General features: G+C 45.8%; 1 protein-coding gene across 1 annotated transcript in view; it reads left to right on the forward strand.

The window, feature by feature from the left end:
- LOC134523806 (collagen alpha-1(XXVII) chain-like) overlaps positions 1-16,829 on the forward strand; it is a 163,093-nt gene that overhangs the window by 41,154 nt on the left and 105,110 nt on the right. Inside the window, exons 7-12 of the mRNA XM_063353197.1 lie at positions 329-382; positions 6,205-6,249; positions 7,143-7,196; positions 9,565-9,609; positions 11,982-12,035; positions 13,268-13,312. Of these exons, the coding sequence (XP_063209267.1) occupies positions 329-382; positions 6,205-6,249; positions 7,143-7,196; positions 9,565-9,609; positions 11,982-12,035; positions 13,268-13,312 (297 nt within the window). The remainder of the gene's footprint in view (positions 1-328; positions 383-6,204; positions 6,250-7,142; positions 7,197-9,564; positions 9,610-11,981; positions 12,036-13,267; positions 13,313-16,829) is intronic.

Genomic DNA, 16,829 nt, shown 5'->3' on the forward strand with positions numbered 1-16,829 from the left:
TTTAATTGCCTATCGAAAGGTGAATGAAGCATGTGACTGAATGAGATCATTGGAAAAAAAAAAAAAGCATTCATTCATTCTGCTGGCAAAAAGCTGGACTCTAGCAGCAGCTGCCATTAATTAACTGGGATTATTATTTATGTGAGCCAGTTAATAGAGATGTTGTTTAAATCTACACTTCTTATCCAGTCAGTTTTTGAAGAGTTGCGATTAGAATCAGAAATATCAATAGTTGGGTGCTACTGTTGGCAAAATAATTTCAGGAACAGTTTGCTTGGCATAGGGAAAATGTTCCTGGAAACTAATTCAACTTGCTTGCTTCCTGCAGGGAGACGTGGGCTTACCTGGTTTGACTGGGTTCCCTGGACCACCTGGTAGAAAGGTAAGAGTATTCTTTTTCTAGTGAATTAGATCAGTATTTTTATTTTATAATTTTCTCCTCTGGCTCTGCCTAAAAGATTTAATTAAGTCCTAGTACCCAGCAAAAAAAGTCTTATGCCTGTTTTGTGAGTGTATAAACTGGGACATAGGCTGAAGCAACTGCCTAAAGGTTGTACAAACAACGCACGTAAGAGTATGAAATGAAATTCTGGATCCAGATTTCTGTTCCTTCTTTGTACTCCATGTCCCACTGCACTGCATCGTCCTTCTGCACCCTGACACTGGGTCTTCATCAGGAAGCTGAATTTAGATCTGGTTCAGCCCATATGTTAACTTAAATGGATCTACAACCGGCATCAATTGGATTCAGAACAGGTTTAGACGTTCCAAGGAAACCTTGACTGTCTCTCCGGGTAAAGCGCATTTCAAACAAAATATCTGAATGCCTTCTCTCTATTTTGCTTGGAGATTGACAGCGCTAGGCAGGTTTTGCTTTATTTGCTTCCGTATTGATGTTTCAACAACATTAACATCACGAACAGCAAACCTATGCCTAGAAAAGGATATATAAGGATGGAGTACAAGATCCACCCCTGCCTTCATGGTGCAGCAGTGTGTGTGCTTGTATTCATGCGTGCAAGTCTGCACAGCGATACCTCAGCCATCTGTACCTTTTATATAGGAAGAACATTTCAGTTGACCTTCCAGTTCCAGGCCGTGTTGGCAGGTTGGTTTGGTTTTTTGGAAGCTGGACCTGTTGCAGAGAGCTGTTTGATAGTTTGGGCTCAGCAGACATGAATCCTTTCCCAGTGACCCGATGTTGACATAGCTAGGCTGAACAGTTAAAATTAGCATCTTGTTTCAATCACTTCATCCGTCAATGGGCCCTTGAAGTTATACTGTTCCTCAGGCCAATTAGCTGCACACAGACACCTACTCAGGTAGGCTTTAAGACTCAGGGGAGAGAAAGAAGGTGTGGAGGACGCTGAAAGAAATCCTCCCTCTCTCCATGATTGTTTGTTGTGTGCTTTATATTGGAGTCAAATTGTCAAGAGTAGAAGCTGGGTTCATTTTCCTACTCCCAAGGTTGGTCATGCTGGGGGTGCTGTGTGGAGCTAGGACCAATAGAGTGATTAATTACCAGTCTTTTGCTGTCACAAACAAGTTCTAACAAATAGGGTGCAAAGAATACCATTTTCCTGGTATAACAGCTCATAAAACAAAACCTTGTGGTTACGATCAGCAAAATGCAGTGTCAGGAGTGCAAGGACTAACATAGTGGAAAAAGTGGAGAAGGAATAGGAGATTGAACAAACATTCCTGAGTACAGCACATGGCCTTCACATCTGATTTCAGCTCCCCCTGGACAGGGCGAAGGCAGGGGTATGCTTCTGTTTCTTCAAGTAAGGAGCAAGTTGGACGCTGAAATTTTTCCTTTGGTGCAGCTTAAAAAAACCACCTCCCAGTAGCGCTAGTCTGGCAGTGTTTTTGGTGTAACCTGGCTTTTATTAGCATCCTGCATTAAGAAAAAATTTACAGCTGTTGGAGAAATGTTTGGAAAAAAGTCTTTTTTTATCTGGATTCCCTGCTGGCATTCTCCCAGTGAAAATATGCTGGTGTTTGGCTGAAGGTGGGCAACACATCTTGGCTACCAGAAAACAGCAACGCCTTGGAAAAGGACATCCCTCCTGCTCACTCCACGGAGGGACTGTGAAAAGAGCTCTAAGGGCTTTGATCTGAAAATGCCATGTAGAAACTTTCAAGTAGGCAAAATATTTCACTAGGGGAAAGAAAATCCTTTTCCCACTAAATGAAACAACGGGCTCAGCAGCGTGAGCTGGAGCCACAACCAAGCAGCATATGGTTTTGGGCAGTGCGGCCCACGGCGCGGTGCCTTGTGAATGCAGACCTTTGCCCATCGTAGGATCGGAGAGTCTGATCTCAGGGCACCCCCAAAGTCGTTTTGCCTGCACCCGTCTATGGGTGTATGAAACTGCCTTTCAAGCAGCAGGTGTAATTCTCATCCTCTCCACGCAGGGCAAATGTTGCTTTTGCTGACCAGGAGTTCTCGGGAATGGTGGCAGGAGCTGGCTGTCCACTCTGCCCTCCTCTCAGGGGCCCACGAGGTGTCGGTGGGCTTTGGCTTTTGTTTAGGGGCTGCAGGCTCCAGCTGCCTTGCAGATACACGCCAGCAGAGCACTACATCATTGCTCCCAGCCTCAAATGCTGTGGAGGAGAGAACGGCTGTAGCGAAGTGCAAGATTGTGGAAGACAGCAGCAGTGAGAGAGAAAAAGCTTCACTAAAGTCGCTTGGGGAGTAAAGGCAGAATCTGTCCGTGCTTCAAAACATATCCTGTCATGCAGATCTCATTCACTGGCCTCTTTACTCTTCACATTTCCTAGCAAAGTGCAGGGTGATCCTTTTTAGCTGGAAGAGCGGGGATTATAAATATCATCACAGATGAGTAAATCCTCCACTGGAGTGCAATTTCCTTTCTAAATCACAGCCCTTTGTGTTGAGCACCCTGTAATCATCAGGAAGCGTTTGTATAAAAGTGCAAATGCAGTTGTTTACATACCCTCTGCCCTGTCATTTTAGTGCTATTTGAAGAGGATTTTAGCAGGTAAATACTTTCACGTCGCAGCCAACTTTAGCATACACAAGCTTTTCTGTTTTCTCCTCACTATAATTAACCTGAGACAGAAATAACTGGAGTATACTATAAAGAAACACACATTTGAAGCTTCACAGAGCTCATTATATGTAGTAAGGAGGATATTTAATAGGATGCAACAGTAGTAGAGTGTCTAGATATTTAACTTAAGTGCCATTCACCTGCCATTATAGAGATAGCAATGCAATGCTTGGCGCAGACGTTAGCTCAGAGGTTAGCATGCTTTGAGCACCTCAAAGGGCTCTCATCTAACCACCTGCTCTGCGTGGACATCGCAGGCTTGAAAGGCCTGTCCTGCAGGAACCCATTCAGAGCAGAATGATTTGGAGCAGCCAAGCTGGGCACCTCTTTCTTATCAGTGAAGGGAGCGAGACATCTCTAAGTGTTTGTACCCATGGAAGTAGGTGCTCCAGCTGTCTGGAGCCAAAGGTAGTTCCTGCTCCAGGCTGTGGCTGGAGGAGCTGGGCAGAGGCCCCAGAAGGAAACTCCATGAGCTCTGTGCTAAGTCCGAGGGCATGTCTGGAGATGCTGAACCCAGGGCTGTTTCTGTTGGCATCTCTCACTGGAAGAGGTGATGGGGAGGGTGGGAGTGGGGTGCGCAGAACAGACAGTCTCCATCTCTGCCACGCCCTGGTGGTCCATGCTCCAGGGATAGGTGATAACAATACTGGGCCTTCCTAACCCAGGTGGATCTGGACCTTCACAACGTGCCTTCACCTTCAGGTCAGACACCCACCCAGGGTGGAGCATCCTCCCTCCTTTCTGCTGATGCTGAGCCTTTGTCGAGGAGCCAGGGAGAGGATAAGCAAGAGAGGATGTCATGGGGCAGATTCCTGGAGAGGGGCAGGGAGTCCTGTCTGCTGGTCCTGCTCCAAGAGCTGCTGAGACGCTTCCATTTAGGAGCCCCTGCCTGAAATGCACTAACAGCACTTAAGACCTTCTAGGTGGTTCAAATAAGGGCCAAGGTAGCGAAACAGTCTTTTAGGTCAGCCACCTCCTCTTCATGGGGTGCAGCTCAGTCAAAAGACCAGGTTGTGATATATCAAGCAAGGTCAAGCAGGAGAGAATCAGTAAAAAGGGAATCAACATTTTTCCAGGCCAAAATGTCTGAAATAATGAGCAAGGAGGAATGCAAAGGGGAGTGGGTAGTAGCCAGCATGGCTGAGAGCATTGCATACCTCCGCCAGCGAAGGCTTAGGCTGCAGGTCTAGAATAGCCCATGGGAAGAATAAAAAAGCCGTTAAGCAGAGGTGTGGACCTGGGAGCAGAAACAGGCCCGGGTTCATCTGGTGAGCGAAGCGAAAGACCAAGTCCTCGGCCAAAGCAGGGTTCAGTTTTGGCTTCCCGAGCAGGGGGATGCTCCCCCGTGGCTTTGCAGACAGGCAATGTGTGCCCAGAACCCTGGCGTGGGACGGGGTGAGTAGCAGAGATTGAGTTCAGATAGTAATTGTAACCCACCCTGGAAGCAGTTTATTTCTGTAATATTTGTGCAAAGACTGTTTCTTGTTTATCTTCTGTCTCCATTTGTTTCAAGTTAAATTTTCTGCCCTTTCTTTTTAGTCTTACGTCGTGGTTTAACCCCAGCCGTCAGCCAGGGCCGCGCAGCGCTTACGCAGTTCTCCCCCTTCCCCCAGAAGGGCAGGGAGAAGAGGGAGAAAAGGAGGGGAAAGGGAAAGAGGAAAACTCACAGGTTGAGATGAAGACAGTTTAATAGAACAATAACAGAAAAGGAACAATAATAATAATAATAATAATGGTAAAATAATATACAAGACACAAGTCACTCTCACCACCCAGTAAATTGGTGAATTGGCACTGTCCCGAGGAGGGATTGCGAGTACCCCCCCTCCTGGCTAACGCCATTTACATACTGAGCATGACGTTTATGTACGGAATATTCCATTGGCCATTCCATCGTTCTTTCTATGCTCCTTCTCAACTGCTGTGGGAAGCTGAAAAAAAGTCCTTGACAAATATAACCATCACCTGGCAATAACTAAAACAACGTGCATTATTGTTCCTTGCATACCAAATCTGAAACACGGCAACCACTAGACAAAAATAATTAACTCAATCCCGGCTGAAACCAGAACATCTTGCTTGTAGGCCAGCTAAACAGTCTCTGTAACTGAATTTAATCTTCTAATCTGCTCTGACTCCACTTGATGGAAATGAGTTTGTTTTAAATAGCGGAAGCAAGATAATAAAGGAGAGGGGAAAAAAAATCTGAAGTGCCTGTCACTTGCAGAATTTACTCAGTGTTTGAAGAGAGCTTTAGGTAAATCCTGGAGAAAGCAAACTCTCTTAAAATACATACTGATCAGTCTGCAGTTGAACAGGCTACCTTTGTCCTGCTCCAGTGTCTGCATCTCAAAAAAAAAGAAAAAAAAAAAACAACCTGAAAAACTGAAGCAGGTTTATGAAGGACCTGCGAGAATGATTTGAAGCCTGCGACACTTGCCAGCTAGCAAGCTGGATTAAGAAACTGATTCTAATTAATTCAGCAGAGAGCAGGTTAAGAGACAGCTTGCTTACCATTTTCTGTAGCTTCATAACAAAGGACTCTGGATCTTGTCATACCTTGTAATAATTAGATCAGAAAAGCTGGAAGCTAGACAAATGCAAGCTAGAAACAAAATTGAAGTTCCCATGACAGAATATGGTTATTTTGGTGTTTCTTATGGTATTTCGAGTTCTAAAGAAAAAGTGAGCGCTCTGAAATCCCAGTGACTCATGTTGTGTCATCCCCCAACTTGCCCAAAGCCAACATTTCACTCTACAAGCCTGTGGTCTCCTCAGGATTAAGGTTTGTTAAAGGTGTAGATTACAAATAGACAGACCCGAGTGTAGGTACAACTCTCAGTCTGCTCGTGGAGCAGGTCCATCTTCTCCAGTAGCCCCCAGGCCAGACCCCAGCGGGCACTGGCTGCTCCTGCCCCAGCACGTTGCAGCAGAGTCTGGGAATATCGGCAGCGTTTGGGTGATCCAAGCACAAAGCAGCATGTTAAATGTTCACGTGCAGTGCTATCCCATACCTAAAGACCTGCTTCTCCCTAGAACTTTACTCCTACCTGCAAAGAGAAATTCAAACTGAAACTAGATTATTTTTTTTTTCTTCTTACTCATCTTTTCCATCCTATTTCTACAGGGATATAAAGGTTACCCTGGACCACCAGGTCACCCTGGAGACCAGGTGAGTCTTCCCAGTTTCCAAAACCTTTAAAGAGGGATGGATGTGCTGACTCTGATGCTAGTTTGGATCCTGTCCAGCCTGCTCGGTGTGGACAGCCAGCTCCTTCCAGGGGCGGGTTGGTACATAGAGGGATGCAGAGTGAACTCCCGCACTGCCGGCAGCTGTGCACATACACTGCCCGAGCATCAGCAGGTTGGTGGGAGGAGACAGCCCTGGAGTTTCTAAATTTAATTTCTCATTTTTTATTGCTCAACCATGTTAAGTTTATGTGGTGGAAGAAATACCAGCTTATCCTACTCCGCCTTTATTTTTCCTTTTACATTAATTTCACCTGGAGTTTACTAACCACATCATATTAAGTACTAACACGTAACTCCCCTCCCAAAGCCCATTCCCCCTCTCCCCCTTTTTCCCTGCTCTATTTGGTTAAGTATGATGTTTGCAGTTAAGGAAAAAAAAAAAAAGGCAATGAATAGCAGGCCCTGTTAGCAATGATGTTAAAGGATATTATACATGAATCCATTTAGTTTCGAAGAATTTTGGCAGTGCTTCCCCACCAGTAAAATGCTTCCATATGCCAGATATAGATGCAGCCTTACACCTTCTCTTAGCCTCCTTGTTTCAAACTATCTGCTGCTTTCACTGCAGACGGAGGGAAAAGGAGAAACAGCAACACTTGCATGGATCCTATTCACTTGGCTTCTGTGTGTTTTCCCCCCTCATTAATTTATTTCACTGTCTACAGTTAATATTTTTTCCTCTCTATAAATTTGCATCAGGTTAATCCATTCCACCCTCCTTTCCCCCCGACTCACAGAATGAAGCAGCTAAAAAGGCTTCCCCCGAGTGACACTCACCTTACCTTCCGTGCCTTTTCTTTTTTCTCTCCAAAGGGCGAACGAGGACCAGACGGAAGCCCAGGTGCCAAAGGTTATCCTGGCAGGCAGGTGCAGTAAATCTCATCGTGCTGTGCACAGACTAGGGATTTGGGTGTGCAGGTAGCTAAATATGTGCCCTGCTAAATACATGCCCCGCTAAAGACAGTGCGGACCTTTAGAATATATATATTTTCTTTCTTCCCTCCCCAAGATGCTGTAATAATGACAGTCTTTCAACTCTGGGGGACACTAAGGTTGTTGGAAAGTATTTTGTGCCTATGATAGATAAAACCTTGATTTCTATAGAAAAGTCTGACGAATTTTTGCTTCAGTATAACGGGGGGGGGGGGAACACAACCAGCAGAGCAGAGAAACCTGCAAGCGGCTTCCCTTTTAGCCACGTTTTACATCAAATGTTAGAAACCTGGGACAGAAGAAGGCGCATTACTGAAATAAAAGATTTAGATCTAGTAAAATTCACTACCATAATCATATATATACATACGTATAAAATAATACGTGGAACAAAACCACATATATAAAAATCGTATTTGCAGCTGCAAAAATGATCATGAAAGAAAACCAAGTCTTTGCTTTCGTTCTGAAAAAATTGCCCTATGGCAACTTTAGGAATGGAGGAGCGTGCAAAAAAAAGGATCAAGACTCAACACTTTATTGTCTTACTGATGTGAGATGCTGAGCAGTAGGAAGAAAATTAAGAGGAAAAATTTGGAAGACCCTAAATGGAATCTGTTGGAGGGCAGAAGACCCGGCCCTGTAACATTTTACAGTGAAATGAATTTTTCATGGTTTTCTGAAATGGACACATGAGTGTTGGATTCTGCCACATTTATATTTAAGTACATAGATAAGAGGCCAGGCAGACATCAAAGACGCCAAGCAGTCTGCCATGAGCATTTCAGACTTGCCATGAGTTCGTTTGTGAGTTTTTACCCAGTTGTGCAGGTTATTGGACTAAATGTGAACTAGATGCGCAGAACAAGTCTGCATCCCCCCGCCTCGGGCCATTTGAAATTTGAAATGAAATTGATGCCTCGCTTAGCAAATTTCAGGTGGAATATACAGATGCACAGTGGAGAGTGCAGATGGTAGAGCTGGATGGGAGTTTTATGCACCTGACTAAATGCTCCATTCATACTCTGAAAGGCTCTCAGAGATCTGCATGCCAAAGCGTCTGCCAGGTGTGGATGTGTGTTAGATGACTAATATGAAGCGGTCCGAGCTCTATTGGACATACAAGGTTAATGAATGCTGTTTAGCAACTCACAGCAGTCTTCTGCCCATCAGATAAGCAGGGTGAAATCTTTGTGCTTGACATACAAAGAACAAAAGTGCTTTCTTAAAATGTGTTTTGGGTCAGGAAAATTACTTTTTTTTTTTTTTTTTTTTTAAGGCAGCTTTTTTCAGCATATCTGAATGCTGTGTGTATCCAGCATCAGAGCTGTTTACTTTACTGAGATTTTACTACTTGTTACTCCTGTCAGCTGTGCTGGCTCCGCAGTGCTATGGGAGAGAGAGCTTGGCTCTGGTTTGATTTGCGCATCACAGGCAGAATTGTTAACTTCATCCTGATGGCCGAAATCTTTGGCAACGATGCGTGAGCCAGGAAAGAGCACAACCTGACTTTCAGATCCCTGGTTGAGTGTGCAGTGCTGCCAGCTAAAGAAAATATGGACTTAGCCGCCTTTTTTTTTTTTCCCCCCTTCCTTCCAGAAAAGCCCAAAAACATTTGGAACTGGAGAAAAAATTGACCTGGAAGCTTACTAGAAGACAATAAACATGAAAATTCATTATGTGTTTTTAAAGGGTTCTTTTTCACAGTACTTTAAGTGAGCAGCAATAGGCATAGAAGTTAAACAAGGAATGTATCTTCAGTTCTTTCCATAGCTGTTGATGCTGCAAAGGGTTAGAGATATGCAATACCTGCATTGCTAACTGACTTTGTGAGCTGTGGAAATTCGAGGGGCTTTCCCACTGCATCAGGGCCCGCCCGTGTTCCCTAAACAGGTATTGAAATGCATTTGTCACTTGCTATGCATGTGTTCAGTTAGGCAGGAAAATGAGTCGAGAGCTGTTGGGTACAGAGCATCACTGTACGTTGCATGCGAAGTGTAACGCAACCTCCGTGCACCCTGCTGCATTAGCCTTTTTGGTCTTTACGATCAAAAATCTCTACTTCAGCCCCAGGGAAGGCTCACTATGTGCAGCGGTCTCAGGTTCTGCGGAGTCCCAGCTCCCCAACAATGGGAGATTTGTTATTTGTATCATTTTGTCCTTTTTTCTCCTTTGTTGATACGCCTTGGACTCGGCACTGAAAGCAGAATCACGCAGGGACGGTGCTGGGGATCTGGCACTGCTTATTAGGTTAAGTTAAAGCCTGTCCACATTTGTCTTTGTTTTTTCCCTTCTGTTCTAGGGTTTACCTGGCCCCATAGGGGAAGCTGGTCCAAAAGGCAGTCGGGTAAGCAGCTTTTCATTTGTCTTTTCTCTGTTTGTTTTTACCAAAGGCTTCCCAAGAAACTTCATGCTTAATTTTGCAATCCCGAGACTAGTTCCTTTAATTTGCTGGATTCGGGGGGTTTGAACTGCACACCACTTGTTTATTGAAGCACTGGTAAATTTTTTAAATTATACGTGGAATGTACCGAGATCAAAGTTCACCAATAGCGCTGATGATTCAAAGTCAACCCCTTCAGAGCTCACATTGCAGGAGAGGAAAGAATGGCACACAAATTCCTACCAAAGTCTGAACTTTCTGCAAGCCCCATCTCCCAGAGGCCTCTTTAGTTTCAATAAGTGTGGTTCAGCGGTCTTCGACCATGCTGAATATGGGCTCTTTTGGGTATAGTCCTGAGTTTGGGAGTGATTTATATCATTATGCAGAATAGCAAGCCAGCATCTTGAAGCCATGTGCAAATACAAACATTAATATCTCTGTTCTGCCTGGCTTTGCACACCAAATTGAGTTGCGGGGGGTTCATTCGCACTGCATAGGATTATTTTTATATTTTTTTTTTACCAATTAAGACTCTCGTTAGTAAGATTTTGTTCTTTTCCTGCAATTATAAATTCACAATGAGATTCTGAGCCAATAAAATCCCCCCTTTCTCTAACACGTGATACTTTCTCTACATGCAGTAAATTCAAGCAGCTGGCTTTCATCACTAGGAAAACTGCAAGGAATAAACAAATGCTGAGTGTGTAGCTAGCTGTATCCCTGGGCTGGGAGGGGAGATGGCGTCTTCAATGTACTGCAGGAGAGAGGAAGATCTGAGGTGGCACGGCTTCCTCACCTCACTTCTGCAAGTGATGAAGCTTTCCCTGGCACATCTGTTTCTCTGGCCTACCCAGGACGTCATATAATTGTCGTGTGATAGGTGTGCAGAATGTAAGACTTGAAAATTATTTCCCACTTTGCACCCTTGAGTGCTGAGGACTGAAATATTTATAGCTATTCGAGAAAGCCATTTCTCAGTTCATCTGCAGTCAATCGGAATTGGGTACTAAGATGAGATACCTGCATTTTGTGGATTGAGGGAGTCAACTGTGGACTCTTCTCCACCCCCACCTCTATTTTTCCTTCTGCAGGAGGTAGTTCAGGAGTTACGTGGTTTCTCTTGGGGTTCAGGAGGCAAAGGTAGACAGCGTCATTTTAATGTGGCCGTATTTCCCAGCTAAGTATCATCCTTAAAGGAAGCGCAACCTAAAGGGAGCGACAGACTGGTAAAAAAATGTGGTGGGGTTGACAGTACGAGATTTAGCAATGATGGAGAAAGAAAGATGAGAGAAAATCAGTGTTAACACTTGGCTCTTGTAACAGTGAGGTGCCACTGAGGGGGCTCCCTGCTGAAATTCACTTCCTCTCGATTCTGCATGTTTGGCACAAATTAGTCCTTTGCAGAGGACCAGCACACAAGGTAACTTTGTACTAACTGCTGAGCAAAGAGGATTAAACACAAGCCTTCAATTGTTGCAGGGGAAGGGAAATGTAGCATTTGTGTCCTGTCTGAGCAGGATCCCAAGGAGGCAGAGAAACGCGGCGCACTTGAAAACGCGACGCCTGCCGCTAAGTGTGAAAGGAGCAGATTTTACATGAAACATGTTGGTGCAAAGGAGGCTTCGTTACAGTTGGTTTCAGAGGATCTGCACGTATGTACAAGCTGAGCCTCGCACCCCAAGCCTAAGAGCCTGAAATGGCAGGGCCCTTGGTGCTTGCGTTGACAAAGTGTTTGCAAAAGGTCTTGGTTGGTGCAACAGAGTTTGCAGGGAAAGGCTTTGGGCAGAACCATTACCGATTTGCTCCCCTCGCAGCAGCAGGGTGGTGGGCAGCCCTGCCTGCCAGGAGAAGGTGGTGTTTGTGTGAGAAGGGGCTGCAGTGTGCAACCACCATGGAACATAAGACAAGCAGAAAGGGCTTGGTACGAGACATTTTTGCAACACAGTTGGGAATGAGTGCCAAAGGCAGGGAAAGAGGCCTTGGAGAGATAAAAGGAGATGTAGGCGTGTGGATTACTTTTGCTATCACTCTTGCTAACCTTGAATCAAGCTCAGTTTCCCTCAGGTACACTTGGAGCCAGCCCAGGTAAGGTTTCTTCTTGCTGGCCTGTTCCTGCCTGGAGTCCTCATGATCCCTGGTGTGAGGGTATGTGCCCTTGGACTACATCGTGGAAGCCAGCACCATGCAGTCCATGGGCATATACACTTGCCTCAAGGTTTATTTCATCACGGCTGCCATTGACCAACGCTGGAGGATGCTGTGCTGTTCAGGAAATACAGACTGACTGGTTGCTAATGGAGAAATGTATCTGACTACTTGTTTCCTCTTTTCTTTAGGGCTATATTGGTCTCCCGGGATTATTTGGGCTACCAGGGGCTGATGGAGAACGAGTGAGTATCTTTTGAAGAAAAGCTTGGTGTGTTCTTGAGTACAGTTCTTCAGAGTCTCTTGTAACCTTTTCTATCCCTTGTTCCCGAGGAAAGAGGCAAGCATGCCTAATGTTTAACCATGCCTTCTTTAGCCTGTTTCCACCCTTGCATGAAGACCTGTGTCCCTGTACGGTGTTGACATTCAGCTCAGGAAAACGTAGGCTTCAGACAGGGTCATCAGACCTCACTGTTGAGTAGAGGGTTTTTCTGTGTTTTCCTTCACTTAAAAACCTGCCTTCCTCCACCCCGTTACTAGTTCATCTGATTGGGATGGAGCTGGGGGGAGAATGTATGTGGAAATTCCCTGCTTCCACAGGAGTGACATCCCAGCCACAGCATCCCAGCATTTTGGGTGTCCAACTGGAGGTGTTTGGAAAGAGCCTGGCTCTTGGAAGGGACAGTCCCCGGGCCTTTCTGACAATGGATTTCCTTCCAGTTGCACCAAGTTGGGCAGTCAAGACTGGGGCCTGTGGACAGGCAGCTGTGGCTGCTGTTCCCACGTGTCCTCTCTTCCCCCCATCCTTTTCACTGTGCCTTCTCCAAACCCACATGTTCAGAGCTTTGCAGGACCTCCCTTGCTTTTTTGCTCTTCTCCCCCACATCCCCCCACCTACCTGATCTCTACCCATCCAAGGACCTCCTCTTCCCCCTACAAGAGCTCCTAAGGAAGGTTGCTGTAAGATGAAGACTCTTTTATTCCAGCTTTTTCTCCCTAAAGTGCAAGATCCAGAAACAAGAGAGGCCCCGGGAGCATGTGGGAGTGAGCGTGCGTGTGCCTGCCTGGGAGGGGACTACCCTGCCCTCTAGAGTCTCTGATTTAATGCTTGTATAACTAAATAAGAAACATAAACAGAAGTTCTCCAGCGAGTGCCTTGGCGGTGGCCTTCATTCGGTTCCAGACCAGTAGCTTAATGACTGCTCCTGCTAAGCGCAGCTTCAGCCTGTTGCCCTGGGTGTGGATGCTGCCGGCGTGTGTCCTCAGGGAGGGCCGTAGTCAGTGGGTGAAGGTTAATTGTCTTCTGCTCTCACAGCTGACTGCAAGTAGCTGACATTTTGATTCCTGAACAATGCCGCAGTCATTAGCCTGTTTTGCATTCCCCTTTCTCTTCTGGTTGTGTTTTGTATTGTTGGTTGACTGTTTGCTTTCTCAACCAGACCTATTATTTTTTTTTCTCTGTGTGTTTTCCTTGCAGGGGATCCCTGGAGTTCCTGGGAAGAGGGGCAAGATGGGTAGGCCGGTAAAGTTTTTCCTCGTCTATTATGCAGACCTTGTTGAATGAAACTGGAAACAAAACATCTGGCTTTTGGCTGGGTCCCTTCATATCTTGTGATGGGAATTAAGTGGGGAGATCAAACAAACCTTTCCATATCTCTCTTCTCAAGCAGGAAGAAAACTGAAGATACAAATATTGTTCTCTTCCTTTTTTTCGTGCCATGCCCACTTCACAGGCATTTTTGTTCTTTTTTGCACTGTCTCAGTGCTACCTTGGATCTTACACTTCTTAGATTCTCTTCTGCAACGTCTTCCCCTCTGTCCTCCCTCTGGCCAACCTCTTCCCTGAATGTGCTTTTTAATTCCCCACCATCCAGCAGCATCCCAGGTGTCTGTGCTCACTCTGTCATATTTACGGCCCTTGGTTCCCCGCATTACAGCTCTGGGATCTCCCAAACCAGTGAGATCTCACTCACGGGCATGTGAGTTCCATCACATTTGCCCCTTTTTCCTGTGATCCTCTCCAGGTGTGTACCATCCTGGTTTGTATAATGCAAGTGCACTTTTGCATAGAAACCTTTTTGTCTTTGGTGGCGGTACAGAGTCAAAGCGGATCAGATGAAGTGTTTGAGGAGCAAGGAGACCAGGTAAATTTGGCCAGGAGGAAGAGGTGTTTGCAGATAGGGCTGTGAATACAAGGTGAAACTGAGAGAGCTGCATAGAAGAAAGGTTTTGTGCTGACTGTAGCAAAAGGCAAAATAAAAGCAGGTGGGAAAAATACTGAAATGAGCAGAGGAAACTGGGAAAGGACAGAAAGGAAAGCCTTTCCCACATCAGCCTTCTTCCAAGCAATTCTGTGTGCTTCCTTTGCCAAAATGTTACAAGTTTTTTTTTGCTCCAGGAGTCAGCGGAGAGATCAGGCACGTTCGTGCTCTGGTGTGTCTCATTGCCTTTGCACCTTGTCCTTCATGTTAGCCTGAGTTTCTCTCGATCTCCTGACATCGTTGCACTCACAAGCTTCTTGTAAAATGTCCACTCACCCACACACGGAAAAATCCAGTGCTTTCCCCTTGTCTCCCTTGCATGCGAACGTGTGCTTTCCAGGAGTCCCACGCCTGCCTCTCACAGTGAAAGCCTTGCAAACATCCCGACAGAGCTACATTCATCCCAGCTGGCTGTTCTTCTCTCCTTGGGATGGGGGAAGGTCGAGGAGACTTTTTGCGGGGAGGGGGTAGTGGAAATCTGTACCAGACCTTACAGTTTTGTAAGCCGCTGGTTGCACCAGAAACCTCTGTGATGAACAATTACAGAGAACAAATCGATGTGAGGGTGACTCATTGACCAGAGTAAAACAAACAAAGCAACTGTCGTTAGGTACAGGGTTTCTGCTCTCTGCCTTGTTTCTGCACAGAGCATGCGGGAGGCTCAGCGCGTTCCAGCTGTTGTTTGGCTAGCATTTCTAATCTTCCAGGCAAGACTTTTTGTCTGGCGGTCACTGTTACAAACAAGGGGCTCCCCTGAGATCAGCGGGGAATCTCTCAACCATGGAGGCATTTAGGCTGGGATCTAGAGAAGGGATTAAACGGCTGTGCGTGAGCACCTTTGTTCTACTCGGCTCTTTCAGGGAGCTTTGGCTCCAGCCCCATTTCATGATATCAGGTTTAATAAGAAATCTTGAATGGACTGATGCTAATGATTTGTACTTCCGAGCGCGAACAAAAAGCTTAAGTGACATCCAGAGTTATTCAGGAAGTCACTGGGAGAAGGGAAAGTAGGAACCAGCTGACCTGGTTCCCTTCCCAACACTTATCTCCTGGCCTGTGCTGTCTCCCAGCTGGTTTGTGGTGTTAGTGAGCCTGCTGTGATTTTTCTGGTCTCTCGCATCCCTGCACCGTTAGGTTTGCTGGCGCGGCTACTGTTCCTGTTCTATTTCAGTGTTGTCACTGCAATGGAGAGCTCTTGGAAGCCCTTATTAGTTGCCATCCAAAGCTGGTAAATGCTCTGGAGAGTAGGGAAGGGGTTGGTATCAAACATATTTCTCTACCTAGTTTTGTTTGGGATGAGAGACGGCAGCAGATTAAGTGCTGGGCAGAGGAGGAGCGGGGGGCTGGGGGAGATTGCATGTGACACCGTGGGCCTCCGAGAATGATGTAAGAGGGAATGATTAAAATAGAAGAACTGGACATGAGTCAGACCTTGAAACCCTTCCAGGGAAGTTAAGTTTTGCAGAGCTGTGAGGGACATGGTGAATCTGTCATGGAAACAGCTGACTCCCCCTCCCGCTCTGCTCTCCCCGCAGAGCAGCAGCAACGTAGGAGGCGAGTGCCTTTCAAACGTATGGGCCCTGGTGAGCTCTTGAGCAAGAAGAGGGTCGGGGGTGGGCTAGGGGGAGAATTATGATTAAAGTACAATGTGCCAGGGAGACTGAAATAACACGAGTCTGTACGTCTCTGGATGTGCTGCCTGTTTTAGAGGTAGGCTGGAGGCCTGGACCTGAAGCAACTGGTTGCTTAAACCTTTGGATTTGCCAATGCAGTGGCTGAAAAGAATGGCTTTTAGTGGTGTTTTTGTGGATTTTTATGGTGTTCAGTTAGGCAGCTGGCAAAAAAAAAAAAAAAGAGGAGAAAAAAAAGCCCCATTGCTGTGAGGGTGGCAGGGCTGTAGTCCGCACTGTGCTGGGGGAACGGAATGAGAGAAGCTGTTGTTACCTTCTGTCTTGGCATGCACAAGCGATATATCAGTCCTAATTCATCTTTAGAAAGGAGATGTACTGTCACTGAAGGAGGTGACCGGCAGGAAGAAGAGATATAGCTAGTCATCATTCAAGAAGCACAAAGCTGGAAGGGATATGCTTTTCTTATGCTGTGGGAGATGGGTAGCTACAGTCAGAAATGTCTGCACTGGAGATTATGTTAGGCTTCAAATGGAGTGTAATATTTTTGACGTTCTCAAGCCCTGTTAGAGAAAGCTACTTAAAGGCAAACTTTTACGAAATATATCTGAAGACCTTTGAGCTCGTCTTTTGTTCGTCTTCGTTATTGATGTGTCCTTGTATCTCTTTTTCTCACATAGAGTATCGGTACTGCAGCAGCTGCACTATCTTACGTGTGGTTTTTGCTTACAATGTGTTTTATTAGTAGTATTATTTTAAAAGAGATGATAGAAAAGAAGGAGCAAAGATTAGTTCCAAGACATACTTAGTAACTCTTGGGTTTGTCTGAGGTCTATTCACAGTTTAGCCAAAAGCAGCTGAGAGTTTCTTATATTTTTCTGAGAACGTGTTGGTGCTGCTGGTCCCGTGCCTGGAGCTCAGCTGAACACGCGGAGCCTCACGGTGTCAGGTACCACGCAAAGCCTCATGAAAGAAAAGCCCTCGCCCAAAGGCTCCATCCATTTGGGTTACAAAACAGCACAGGATCAGGCCATCCCCAGGGCTGGAAGGTTCAGATAACAGCAGCATGAGCAAGTCATTAGTACCACAAACAGGCACTTCAGCTTCCCTGCCTGTCTGCCTGTGCGCGTCATTACTGGTCTTTCTTTTG

The sequence above is a fragment of the Chroicocephalus ridibundus genome, chromosome 15 (assembly GCF_963924245.1).
Source record: "Chroicocephalus ridibundus chromosome 15, bChrRid1.1, whole genome shotgun sequence".
NCBI classification, from domain to species: domain Eukaryota; kingdom Metazoa; phylum Chordata; class Aves; order Charadriiformes; family Laridae; genus Chroicocephalus; species Chroicocephalus ridibundus.